The 14,464-nt window shown below is 44.5% G+C and overlaps 1 protein-coding gene across 2 annotated transcripts; it reads right to left on the bottom strand.

Annotated features, from left to right (window-relative positions):
* Nucleotides 1-526: 526 nt before the first annotated feature.
* LOC129822427 (extracellular calcium-sensing receptor-like) lies at nucleotides 527-12,081 on the bottom strand. 2 transcript variants are annotated; one of them, XM_055880708.1, is made up of 7 exons: nucleotides 11,036-12,081; nucleotides 3,799-3,986; nucleotides 3,161-3,461; nucleotides 2,275-3,063; nucleotides 1,929-2,156; nucleotides 1,575-1,698; nucleotides 527-1,443 (listed from the first exon to the last, which is right to left on the bottom strand). In XM_055880708.1, the coding sequence occupies exons 1-7, from the start codon at nucleotides 11,111-11,113 to the stop codon at nucleotides 527-529; spliced, it is 2,625 nt and encodes an 874-aa protein (XP_055736683.1). In that variant the 5' UTR covers nucleotides 11,114-12,081. The 2 variants fall into 2 exon arrangements, with proteins under 2 accessions (XP_055736683.1, XP_055736684.1); XM_055880709.1 differs by lacking the exon at nucleotides 11,036-12,081 and having other exon boundaries at nucleotides 3,799-4,016.
* Nucleotides 12,082-14,464: the final 2,383 nt, after the last annotated feature.

The following is a 14,464-nucleotide window of genomic DNA, read 5'->3' as shown; positions in this document are numbered from 1 at the left end:
TTATTGCCTTTCCTCCCTTATTCTACCTCATTTGCACACACTGTATTGTATTATTGACTCTATGTTTGTCTTTTCCATGTGTAACTGTGTTGTTGATTGTGTCGCGCTGCTTTGCTTAATTCTGGCCAGGTCGCCGTTGTAAATGAGAACTTGATCTGAACTTCCTTACCTGATAAAAGAAAAGTGCAAATAATAAAAAAAATGTATATGCCAAAACTCAGAATCAGTTGGGGCGTCCTAAAAGTAATATGATCATTGTTAGATTTTCTGCAGTTTTCAAAGTCAAACTGTAGCAGGATCTCTCTCTCCTGTCTTGATTTGAACCCTTCCCCTTTAAAGTCCCACTTCATTGCACAGAGTTTACAGGCTCTATTTATTGGTGTCAATTTAGCCTGGGGATGACGTTAACCCATGACTGACTTTGAAATTATGTGTCTGTGTTTATTATAGAAAGACTTTGAATAGGTCAATGGTCAGTATTCATCCTGAAGGGCTTTGGTTGACGCCTTTCCCAAAATATGTTTCATTAATATCGTTTGTCATTGGATGTCTTCCCCATCATATGTTTCTTGGTGTTTTGCTCTGGCCTCAGCAATATAATGAAACATTTAGGAGCAAATATGCAGAAAAGTAAACCAAAACTGGAGGCCAGAATAGCAAAGATCTCCACAGCTACAGTGAACTTCCCAGGAGAGCTGACATAAGCTGGGATAAAGGTGATCCAGACTGCACAGAATATGAGCATGCTGAAGGTGATGAATTTGGCCTCATTGAAGTTATCAGGCAGCTTTCGAGCCATAAAAGCCAGCACAAAGCACAAGAGAGCCAGGAGTCCTATATACCCCAACACAGCCCAGAAACCAATAGCTGAACCCACATCACACTCTAGAATGACCTTTTCCTTATAGGTCTTCATGTTCTTGTAGGGGAAAGGAGGGGAGACTGTTAACCAAAGAACACAAATCAGGACCTGTATGAGAGTGAAAGCCAGAACACTGAGTCTCTGCTGTGGAGGACCAAACCATTTCATGATATTACTGGCTGGAAGTGTAGCCCTGAAGGCCATCAACACCACTATTGTTTTCCCCAGAACACAAGAGATGCAGAGGACGAAGGTGATGCCAAACGCTGTGTGGCGCAGCGTACAGGACCACTCAGAGGGCCGGCCAATGAAAGTAAGAGAACACAGAAAGCACAGAGTCAAGGAGAAGAGCAGCAGGAAGCTCAGCTCAGAGTTGTTGGCCCTGACGATGGGGGTGTCCTTATGAATTGAAAACACAACAGCTACCAGAGTAGTAACACCGGACCCCAGTAAGGAGAAAAACACCAGAACTATGCCCATCGTTTCTTCATAGGAGAGGAATTCAACTGGTTTCAACACACAGCAGTCCCTTTTTTCATTTGACCAATACTCCAAGTCACATCGATAGCAGCCGTTAGAATCTGTAAGGAGATTAGAACGTCATTCATTCCATGAATCACTGTGTCATGTGTTTTTCCACATCTATTAGTCTTGTTGGGCAGTGACAGAGCTTGAAAGTATTGCAGGTAGCCCTAAATGCATTATATATTACCTGTGATGTTACTGATCTCTCCCTCCGCACATGGTACACAGTCATAACAGCATACAGGCTTTCCTTTCTGTACAGCCTTACGAGTGCCTGTGGGACAGCTCTCACTGCACACTGCAACAGGTGCCTGTAGAGAAATACAACACGTCTGAATATTGGTGCATTTTATATAAATAAACGTGCAGAAATGATTTAATGTCACTACTTGTGGAAGTTATATTACCAATACAAAACAAGACAATTGAGATAGACTGTGGATTATGTAAACATTATAGAATGCATGTTTTACATTTGTAGTGGTTTGAGGTTTGCATGTGTTATGCTTCTGCAACATAGTCAACATGTATTTAGTCCTACCTCTGCCTGGCCCCCTGCCCAGACCAGTTTTCCCTTGTTGAAGGTAATGCGCTGTTCAGGGGGCATCGAGGAATCATACAGCCCCACAGCATGGAACTGCAGGGTCCCATTCTCCTCCTGCTGCCAGTTCACTAGCTCGTAGCACGCCACCACATCTCCGTTAGCATCGAACCAGATCTCCTCTCCTGTCTTTACTCTAAACCTCACCTCCTTCAGGTACTGTAGCACCTGCTCAACAACATGGAGAGAGACAGAGAGAGAGCGAGAGAGCGAGAGAGAAAGAGAGAGAGAGAGATGATTCATTTAATATGTTGTTTCTGTTTTGTTGATTGTGGAGCTTGCTCACCTGCTGTGGTGTGTAGGCTGGTCTGTTGCCGCTGTCTGTGTCATTCTTTAAGTCTGTCAGCAGGTTGTGTAGAGCATGTGCAAAGGCATATACAGCTGTGTACACTTTATTGGGTATTCTCAGCTCTGACACGTCTGTGTATTGGTTCTCCAGCGTTGCTAAGCTCTCTGTTCCTGTGCACAGCTTGCTGCTGCCCCCCTCGAAGGAGCACTGGAACACAGTCTCCCAGAACTCCCTGAGCAGGGTGTTGTCTGGCGCCTGGGAGGGGTGCACCTTGTCTAGGAACCCCTCCAGACCATCCAGCCTGGCATTCCTGATGGCAAAGCCCACCGCCCCCCTCAGGAAGCCGTAGGCCTTGTTCTCCGCCAGCAGTCTGGCTGTGATCCAGGCCTCGCTGCCCACCCACTGCAGCCCTAGGTCTCCCTCCAGAGCCAACTCATTCATCAGGGGGACGATGTCCCCCAAGCCCATGAACAGTACCACCACCCTGGCTGTGGCCTTCCTGATCACCCTGACGGTTTCCAGGAGCTTCTCTCGGGGGTCTGTGCGGTGGATGGCCTCTTGGTACTCTACACAGACCCCTTCATGCCACGCTGCCTCCATGAATGTGGCCATGCCGTTGTTTCCATAGTCATTGTTGCTGTTCACCACTCCCACCCAGTTCCATCCAAAGTGTTTGACCAGCTTTGCCAGGGCTCTGCTCTGGTAGAAGTCACTGGGGATGGTTCTGAAGAAGGAGGGGAACTTTTTTTTGTTACTCAGACAAGCACAGGTGGCAAAGTGGCTGATCTGTGTGGAAGAAACGGGAAGATTTGAATTGATCTTTCATACATAGCTGACATTGATTGTACTACCTCTAAAGAGCCCAAACCAGAAGGTGTCTCACCACAGGGATGCTGAATGGACCGACCAGGGATGATATTCCGATGGTGGATGTGGAGCTTGACTCCCCTACAATGCCCAACACGGCGGGAGATCTGGAGCAGGAGGAGGGGTCTCCCAGGCTGTCCTCAGGCCCAGGGCTGTTCATCAGGGCCAGGGCTGAGTGGATGGCCAGGGGGGCATAGCTACAGGAGTCATAGACCTGGTAACCCAGAGACAGTCCTGGGAGAAGATCACTGCTGTTGTTGATCTCCTCCAGGGCAAAGATCAGGGTCTGTGCAAACTGGAACTCACGTTGGCTGAAACTGGACAGCGGTAACAAACCAAAAAATAAGTTAGTTGAAGCCAGGAATCACATGTGCCACAATCACATATGCCAGCAAAACTGATATACTCATTTACATTTAAGTCATTTAGCAGACGCTCTTATCCAGAGCGACTTACTCGGTCGAGATGAGTTGAGTAGTATTTAGTATAACAGAAACAATTTGTATACTTGTTTTGTCCAAATGCACAGATCATCTACAATAGTGCTATTAAGCACTGTGCCTAATTTCAGTGAAAGACAAAAAAAATCTATCTTGATGAGAAATATTCCAAAACAGCTAAAAGTTCCCAAAGACAGTTTTTTTCAACACATACCTGATACAGGGTGTTTTCTCTGGTCTGGAGGTGAACGAATGGACCTTGAAGAGGGCATTCCTATGTAGTGGGAACACTGCCCCAATGTTGATGTCCCCCTCGGCAGACAGGAGAGGCAGAGCGGGTTGGCCCAGCAGAGAGCAGATTGGGGCTGGAGCAGCCATACCCCTCATCACCACCACCAGCAGCTGGAGAACCACGTCTGTTCTCAGTGCCATGCCAGCCTTCAGCAGGGCAGCTGTGTCTGTGAGGGCAGACAGAAGGGTTCCTCTTTTATAGAGGTGAAAGTTCCCCCTAAGACGCTGTAACTGCCCATACACTCCCTCTCAACGAGTGGGATGTGGTTCTAGTGTTTATTGTTTCCCCGGGGTACAGGATGAGAGAGGGAGGTGGGATAGTGACAGAGGCTGGGCTACGTTGCTAATATGAGCAAGCAGTGGATAGATAAGTGCAGGTTTCTGACATTGTGTATATAAAACATCATATCCATCATGCTTTTTCTAAAGTTTTTTTTGTAAGACAATTTAAACACATACATAAAACAATAGAACAAGTACGGGATTAAAATAAATAATATTTTTTCTATTATTTTACGTGTGTGTTGAAATTGTCACACAAAAAAAACATCTGGAAAAGCATGACGCATATACATTTATATTTCCACAATGTCAGAAGTCTGCACTTATCTATCCACTGTTTGCTCATATTAGTAAGGTAGCCCAGCCTCTGTCAGTATCCCAACTCCTTATCTCATCATAGACAAGGTTTTTGTCCAGCTCACGGTTTGTCCCGGGGACGTAACCTGATGGTCACAAAGAAGGCCCTGATTGGTGACCCACTGATTCACATCACCGCTTGTTACTGTTGCATGGCCCTGATTGGTGAACCACTGATCCAGCTCTTTGTCTTTGGTAATCCTAGGGACAAGCCCACACAGTGCTTTTAACATAGTGTTTTCAAACATATTTGACACGTCAACAGACAGTACCTGTCAAAAGTTTGGACACAACTACATATTCAAGGCTTTTTGTTTATTTTTACTATTTCCTACATTTTAGAATAATATTGAAGACATCAAAACTATGAAATAACACATATGGAATCATGTAGTAACCAAAAGAGTGTTAAACAATATATTTTATATTTGAGGTTCTTCAAAGTAGCCAACCTTTGCCAGTTGTTTGCACTTCTGGCAGTTGTTTTTTTGGCTCCCGAGTGAAGCAGCAGTCTAAGGCACTGCATTACAGTGCAAGAGGTCTCACCCTGGTTCGATTCCAGGCTATATCACATCTGGTTGTGATTGGGAGTCCCATTGTGCGGCGCACAGTTCTGAGGTAGGCCGTCTTTGTAAATAAGATTTTATTATTAAATGATTAGGGCTAACTGTTCCACTAGCGGGACACAAGCCGCTAACTTCCGGGGGAATTGGAGGGCGCACAATTCAAATAAATGTTCGTAATATTAACCCCACTAGGGTTGAAAAGCATGCCCAAAGTAAACTGCCTGTTACTCAGTCCCAGAAGCTATGATATGCATTTAATTGGTAGAGTTGGATAGAAAACACTCTAAAGTTTCCCGAAACTGTTGAAATAATGTCTATGAGTATAACAGAACTGATATGGCAAGCAAAAATCTGAGAAAAATCCATCCAGGATGTGGGATTTTTTTATGTTTGTAGTTTTATATAAAATGCCTATACAGTATCTCATGACTTAGGACTCAAATTGCACTTCCTATGGCTTTCACTAGATGTCAACAGTCTTAAATAAATTGTTTCAGGCTTGTATTCTGAATTCAAAAGGCACTCGCACATCCAAGCAATCTTTTTTGCAGGTGCATGGCAACAGTTGAACAAGATGAAGGAAAAAGGAAACCGCACACTGCTCTTGATAGTATCACTGATCTTTAATAAGCTTACTTATCGGCCTTACGGCCTTCGTCTGAGCTTTGGTGGATTTTTTTAATTAGCACCCTTATGTAGACCTAGCCCCACCCACATCTGTTCCATGTATAGAACGGGGTTGGAGGCAAAGGAAAAACAAATACGTGCTACCAAATATACCAATATGCATTTCATAAATATTACAAAAGTGTATAAATAAGACATATTAAACCCGTCTGTGAAACCACAATGAGGACATAGCAAGTTTTCATTAATCCTTGGGTACATCGTACGAAAAACATCAGAGTAATCTGAAATAGGCACATAATTCATGTTCAAATCCACAACATAACATACATAGGCATTTCATCATTAAGTCCTTTAGGAAATAATGTCTGGAGGGTGAAAATCCAAAAACATTCTCTTTTACTCAGAGTATTATTAATGTCACCTCCCCTGTCTGATATCTTAACTTTCTCTTTGCCACAAAATCTAAAGGCAGAAATGTCCTGCTTTAGGTCATTAAAATGTACTGCGACTGGATAATCCCTGTTGTTTCTCCCCATTGAACTTTTATGTTCACTAATTCTCTGTTTGAGAGAGCGGGTGGTTTTACCGACATAACAGAGCCCACATTGACATTAAATAATATAAATAACATGGGTGATGGAACACGTAATAATGTAATTTATTTGGAACCATTTCCCTGGGTGTGGGTGGCAGAAATATTCACACTTCATCATATTGTTGCACTGTGCGCATCCTCTGCATTTATAGCTACCATTTGGTAGAGGGCGTAAAAGAGTCTGGCTGATTTTCTTTTGTGGCTGGCAGTTGGCATGAACCAATTTATCACGTAAATTGTGACCTCTCCTATACACAATGAGTGGTGGATATTTATATTCAGCCGGCAAAGCTGGGTCCGATGATAAGAAATGCCAGTGTTTCTTGACCACACCTCCCACATTTCGCGAATTCAAAGTATATGTGGTTGTGAACATTACAGAGTGTTCTTTAGCTTTAGCGGGTCTTTTTTGTAACAGTTCATCTCTTGTTTTCCCCCATGCCAAATTAAGAGCTTCATCTACACATTGTGGAGAATAGCCTCTTAGAAACGTCATGCGCATCTCCGCTGCTTTTTCTAGATAATCATCTGTGGAGTGGCATATACGGCGCAGTCTGAAAAACTGGCTTCTTGGAAGTCCTCTTTTTAATGGCTCAGGATGGAAGCTGTCCCCCTGTAATAGAGTATTTCTGTCCGTTTCTTTTCTATACAGAGTTGTAAACAGGGTTACATTTGATTTCTCAATCCACATATCGAGGTAATTAACACATTGAGTGTCACATTCAATAGTGAATTTGAGATTGCGATCAATGTCATTGAGTAGTGCCATGAAATCTGACAGCTCTTTTTCAGTTCCTTCCCATCTGCAAAAAATGTTGTCAATATATCGATACCACTTCAGGACTTTATTCAAAAATGGATTTTCGTTTTCATTATTAACAAAACGTTCTTCAAAAAGACCCACATAAAGGTTAGCATAGCTCGGAGCGGATGTGGAGCGCATCGAAGTTCCATTCATTTGGAGGTAGTATTCATCATCAAACCTGAAATAGTTGTACGTCAAAACATATTCAGCCAGCTCTAGAATGAAGTTTTTTGGTGGATATTCATTACTATCTCTGTCTCACAAATAGTGTGCTAGTGCTGCCAGCCCCCCCCACATGCGGAATGCTGGTATATAGACTCTCGACATCTAATGTGACCAAAATACAGTCTTTTAAACCTTTTATTGGTGAGATCTTGTTTATGAGGTCTATAGTCTTTTACATATGCTGGCAGTGCTTGCACATGAGTTTTAATAAAAGAGTCTACAAAGTTCGACAATGGCTCTAGCATTGAGCCTATTCCTGCAACCACTGGTCTGCCTGGATAATTGCCTTGTTGTGTTTAAGGTTTGTGTAATTTCGGTAAAGTGTACAGGCAATGACGTATGGCACATTTGCAGCAAAGATATTCATATTCAGGTTTTGAGATAAGGTGGTTTAATAGTATTCTAAAAAATGAGGGAGTAAGACCACTCTGAGTCAGTGGATAGTGGAAAGTCCCCAAGACAGAGGGTGCGCATTTCTTGTTTTGTTGTATATTGACGAAGCTATTGTCCGGTTGAAATATTATTCATTATTATGACTAAAAACAACCTGAGGATTGATTATAAACATTGTTTGGCATGTTTCTACAGACTTTACTGATACTATTTGGATTTTTCGTCTGCCTGATGTGACTGCCTTTGAGCCATTGGATTACTGAACAAAACGTGCCAACAAAACTGAGGTTTTTGGATATAAAGAGGGACTTTATCGAACAAAATGAACATTTATTGTGAAACTGGGAGTCTTGTGAGTGCAACCATATGAAGATCATCAAAGGTACGTGATAAATTTTATCGCTATTTCTGAATTTTGTAACTCCAATACTGTTTGTAATGTTTTGTGTGCTGGGCGCTGTCCTCAGATAATCGCATGGTATGCTATCGCCGTAAAGCCTTTTTGAAATATGACACTGCGGTTGGATTAAAAAGAAGTTAATCTTTAAGGCGATGTATAACACTTGTATGTTTTATAAATTTTTATTTGGAGTATTTCTGTTTTTGAATTTGGCGCTCTGCAATTTCACCGGATGTTGACCAGGTGGGACGGTAGCGTCCCACATACCCAAAATAAGTTAAACATTATCGAACATACAAGTGTCTTACATCATTTAAAAGCTTAATTTCTTGTTAATCTAACTGCGTTGTCAGATTTTAAAAAGGCTTTACGGAAAAGTATACCGTGCGATTGTCTGAGGAAGGCGCCCCACATCAACATATTTTTCAACCAGCACAGGCTTCACAAAATCACAAATAGCAATTAAATAAATCACTTACCTTTGAAGATCGTCCTCTGTTCGCAATTCCAAGGGTCCCAGCTACAACATGAATGGTCGTTTTGTTCGATAAAATGCTTCTTTATATCCCAAAGTCAGTTTAGTTGGCGCCATCGATTTCAGTAATCCACTTGTTCAACTTGCAGTCAAAGGAGTCCAAAAAGCTAACGCTAAACTTCGTCCAAACAAGTCAAACAACATTTTTATTTAATCCTCAGGTACTTAAAATGTAAATAAACTATAATATTTCAAACGGAAAGTAGTATGTTCAATAGGAAAGGAAAATTCGTAGGCACATGCCGTCTCTTTTGCGAGCCGAAAGACTGATTTTCTTCAGTTGGTCTCCTAAAAAAACATCAAATACTTCTTTGTTTTTCAAAAAAGAAGTCTGAAACCTTGAATAAAGACTTTTGACATCTAGTGGTATCTATAGGAATTGCAATCTGGGAGACGGATGTACATAGAAACAATAGGTTTCCATAATAGGAGCCTGGGAGCTAAAAACATAATATTCTGGTCGGATTTTCTTATGATTTTTGCCTGGCATATCAATTCTCTTATAGTCTCAGACATTATTTTAACAGTTTTAGAAACGTCAACGTGTTTTCTATCCATTGTTACCAATTATATGCATATCCTGGCTTCTGGGCCTGAGTAACAGGCAGTTTACTTTGGGCACGTCAGTCAGGAGGAAATTCAGAAAACTAGACCCTATCCCAGAGAGGTTTTAAATGTAAAACAAATGTGTTTTAAATTGCCGTAATGACAGCTTTACCCACTCTTGGCATTCTCTCATCCAGCTTCATGATGGATGCTTTTCCAACAGTCTTGAAAGAGTTCCCACATATGTTGAGCACGTGTTGGCTGCTTTTCCTTCACTCTGCATTCCAACTCATCCCAGACCATTCCAAGATGGCGTAGCAGTGTAGACGTCTTTGTCCTGTCGTGTCCCGTGTCCCTTGTATATATCTTTGTATATATCTTTTTACATCTTTTTCTTCGCATATCTTTTAAAAATACTTTCTTAAACCTCAACTTCTAAATACTCTCCTGCAACCCGCCTCACCCAATGTGGCGTGGATCTGCTTTTTTCTAAAGTATTTCTATTTACTTCTGATCTGGAATCCATCTACTGAAGATAGCCAGCTAACTGCCTACCAGCTATCAGTTAGCAAACCATTGCTAGCGGTCATCAGCTAACCTTTAGCTCGGAAAGCTCTCGCTAGTTCGAACAACGTGACTAAAACCAGAGCATAACGGACCTATTTCTCTCCATATCCCCGGATTCCTACCGCAAACTCTGAACATTTTCATCTGGATCTTCGCAACTAGCTAACCACAATCCCGGGTGACAACTCCTGGCTAGCGTTTCCATCCCGGAGCAAGCACCAATTAGCCTGAAGCTAGCCCGGCTAGGGCTCCTGTGCTACCACTGAAGCCCACTCCTGGGCTACAATATCCGGACCCCTTTAAGGCCGGGACGGAGCTCGGAACCCCGCCGATGCTCTACGACTGGAATACCGACATAATCTGCCCGAGGACTCCAACAGGCCCCTCAGGCGTGACGCCCGCTGAAGGCCCATTCTGCTAACCTACTAGGCCTGTTAGCTACCTAGAGCTACCTGGAACCCTACTAATTCCACGACTGGTCTATCGACGTCACCGCACCAAGAGGCAAAACAGACTTCCCCCCCCATCGCGAAGTCCCCCAAAGGCTAACTTGCCTGCCCCGGTCTGCTAACTGCTAGCTTATCTTGCAGCTAGCGTAGCCAGGAAGCTAGCAACAGTTAGCAAACACAATTCACAACCTCTCTTTCGCCATCGCTATCCGGCTTGGATTCTCTGTCGACACGACCACGTCTGGTCTGCAGACGTGCCCTCAACCGGTGCCCTCAACCGGCCTCCGTCTGAGCAGACCCCCTCCGTCTGAGCAGACCACCCCCCGGGCTACTAACTTTAAACGCGTGCTAGCTTAGTGGAGGCCTCACTACTCCATCTACGGCTGCCCCCTGGACACTATGATCACTTGGCTACATAGCTGATGCCTGCTTGACTGTCCATTAATTCATGCTACTCCATTCTGTTTATTTGTGTTTTTTCTGTCGGCTCTGTGCCTTAACTCAGGATCTGTGTGTAGTTAATCCGACCCTCTCTGCCCAGTCGTCGCCATTTTTACCTTCTGTTGCTGTGTTAGCTGACTAGCTGCTGTTATTTCACCTGCTGTTTTAGCTAGCTCTCCCAATCATGACCTGCAATCACTTTATGCCTTATTGTATGTCTCTCTCTAATATCAATATGCCTTACATACTGTTGTTCAGGCTAGTTATCATTGTTTTGGCTTGCAATGGACCCCGTAGTTCCACTCTCCGTACCTCTGATACCTCCTTTGTCCCACCCCCCACACATGCGGTGACCTCACCCATTGAGACCAGCATGTCCAGAGATACAACCTCTCTTATCATCACCCAGTGCCTGGGCTTGCCTCCGCTGTACCCGTGCACCACCATACCCTGGTCTGCACATTATGCCCAGAATCTATTCTACCACGCCCATAAATCTGCTCCTTTTATTCCTTGTCCCCAACGCTCTAGGCGACCAGTTTTGATAGCCTATAGCCGCACCCTCATCCTACTACTCCTCTGTTCCTCGGGTGATGTGGAGGTAAACCCAGGCCCTGCATGTCCCCAGTCACCCTCATTTGTTGACTTCTGTGATCGAAAAAGCCTTGGCCTCATGCATGTCAACATCAGAAGCCTCCTCCCTAAGTTTGCCTTACTCACCGCTTTAGCACACTCTGCCAACCCTGATGTCCTTGCCGTGTCTGAATCCTGGCTTAGGAAGGCCACCAAAAACTCAGAGATTTCCATACCCAACTATAACACTTTCCGTCAAGATAGAACTGCCAAAGGGGGAGGAGTTGCAATCTACTGCAGAGATAGCCTGCAAAGTTCTGTCATACTTTCCAAGTCTATGCCCAAACAGTTCGAACTTCTAATTAAAAAAATTAATCTCTCCAGAAATAAGGCTCTCACTGTTGCCGCCTGCTACCGACCCCCCTCAGCTCCCAGCTGTGCCCTGGACACCATCTGTGAATTGATCGCTCCCCATCTAGCTTCAGAGTTTGTTCTGTTAGGTGACCTAAACTGGGATATGCTTAACACCCCGGCAGTCCTACAATCTAAGCTTGATGCCCTCAATCTCACACAAATCATCAAGGAACCCACCAGGTACAACCCTAAATCCGTAAACATGGGCACCCTAATAGACATTATCCTGACCAACTTGCCCTCCAAATACACCTCTGCTGTCTTCAATCAAGATCTCAGCGATCACTGCCTCATTGCCTGTATCCGCCACGGGTCCAAGGTCAAACGACCACCCCTCATCACTGTCAAACGCTCCCTAAAACACTTCTGCGAGCAGGCCTTTCTAATCAACCTGGCCCGGGTACCCTGGAAGGATATTGACCTCATCCCGTCAGTCGAGGATGCCTGGTCATTCTTTAAAAGTTACTTCCTCACCGTATTAGATAAGCATGCTCCGTTCAAAAAATGCAGAACCAAGAACAGATATAGCCCTTGGTTCACTCCAGACCTGACTGCCCTCGACCAGCACAAAAACATCCTGTGGCGAACTGCAATAGCATCGAAGAGCCCCCGCGATATGCAACTGTTCAGGGAAGTCAGGAACCAATACACGCAGTCAGTCAGGAAAGCAAAGGCCAGCTTTTTCAAGCAGAAATTTGCATCCTGTAGCTCTAACTCCAAAAAGTTCTGGGATACTGTAAAGTCCATGGAAAACAAGAGCACCTCCTCCCAGCTGCCCACTGCACTGAGGCTAGATAACACGGTCACCACTGATAAGTCCGTGATAATCGAAAACTTGAACAAACATTTCTCAATGGCTGGCCATGCCTTCCACCTGGCGACTCCAACCTTGGCCAACAGCCCCACCCCCCCCGCTGCTACTCGCCCAAGCCTCCCCAGCTTCTCCTTTACCCATATCCAGATAGCAGATGTTCTGAAAGAGCTGGAAAACCTGGACCCATGGACAAATCAGCTGGGCTTGACAATCTGGACCCCCTATTTCTGAAACTGTCCACCGCCATTGTCGCACCCCCTATTACCAGCCTGTTCAACCTCTCCTTCATATCATCTGAGATCCCCAAGGATTGGAAAGCTGCCGCTGTCATCCCCCTCTTCAAAGGGGGAGACACCCTGGACCCAAACTGTTACAGACCTATATCCATCCTGCCCTACCTAGCTAAGGTCTTCGAAAGCCAAGTCAACAAACAGATCACTGACCATCTCGAATCCCACCGTACCTTCTCCGCTGTGCAATCCGGTTTCCGAGCCGGTCACGGGTGCACCTCAGCCACGCTCAAGGTACTAAACGATATCATAACCGCCATCGATAAAAGACATTACTGTGCAGCCGTCTTCATCGACCTGGCCAAGGCTTTCGACTCTGTCAATCACCATATTCTTATCGGCAGACTCAATAGCCTCGGTTTTTCTAATGACTGCCTTGCCTGGTTCACCAACTACTTTGCAGACAGAGTTCAGTGTGTCAAATCGGAGGGCATGTTGTCCGGTCCTCTGGCAGTCTCTATGGGGGTTCAATTCTCGGGCCGACTCATTTCTATGTATACATCAATGATGTTGCTCTTGCTGCGGGCGATTCCCTGATCCACCTCTACGCAGACGACACCATTCTGTATACTTCCGGCCCTTCCCTGGACACTGTGCTATCTTACCTCCAAACGAGCTTCAATTTCATACAACACTCCTTCCGTGGCCTCCAACTGCTCTTAAACGCTAGTAAAACCGAATGCATGGTTTTCAACCATTCGCTGCCTGCACCCGCACGCCCGACTAGCATCACCACCCTGGACGGTTCCGACCTAGAATATTTGGACATCTATAAGTACCTAGGTGTCTGGCTAGACTGCAAACTCTCCTTCCAGACTCATATCAAACATCTCCAATCCAAAATCAAATCTAGAGTCGGCTTTCTATTCCGCAACAAAGCCTCCTTCACTCACGCCGCCAAACTTACCCTAGTAAAACTGACTATCCTACCGATCCTCGACTTCGGCGATGTCATCTACAAAATAGCTTCCAATACTCTACTCAGCAAACTGGATGCAGTTTATCACAGTGCCATCCGTTTTGTTACTAAAGCACCTTATACGACCCACCACTGCGACCTGTATGCCCTAGTCGGCTGGCCCTCGCTACATGTTCGTCGTCAGACCCACTGGCTCCAGGTCATCTACAAGGCTATGCTAGGCAAAGTGCCGCATTATCTCAGTTCACTGGTCACGATGGCTACACCCACCCGTAGCACGCGCTCCAGCAGGTGTATCTCACTGATCATCCCTAAAGCCAAAACCTCATTTGGACGCCTTTCGTTTCAGTTCTCTGCTGCCTGCGACTGGAACGAATTGCAAAAAACTCTGAAGTTGGAGACTTTTATCTCCCTCAACAACTTAAAAAATCTGCTATCCGAGCAGCTAACCGATCGCTGCAGCTGTACATAGTCCATCTGTAAACTACCCACCCAATTTACCTACCTCACCCCCATACTGCTTTTATTTATTTACTTTTCTGCTCTTTTGCACACCAGTATCTCTTCTTGCACATGATCATCTGATGATTTATCACTCCAGTGTTAATCTGCTAAATTGTAATTATTCGATTTATTGCCTACCTCATGCCTTTTGCACACATTGTATATAGATTCTCTTTTTTCTACCATGTTATTGACTTGTTTATTGTTTACTCCATGTGTAACTCTGTGTTGCTGTCTGTTCACACTGCTATGCTTTATCTTGGCCAGGTCGCAGTTGCAAATGA

This window comes from Salvelinus fontinalis, chromosome 24, assembly GCF_029448725.1.
Source record: "Salvelinus fontinalis isolate EN_2023a chromosome 24, ASM2944872v1, whole genome shotgun sequence".
In the NCBI taxonomy this organism is placed as follows: domain Eukaryota; kingdom Metazoa; phylum Chordata; class Actinopteri; order Salmoniformes; family Salmonidae; genus Salvelinus; species Salvelinus fontinalis.
Note: the sequence above shows the minus strand (reverse complement) of the source record. Positions and strands in the feature narration are given on the sequence as shown.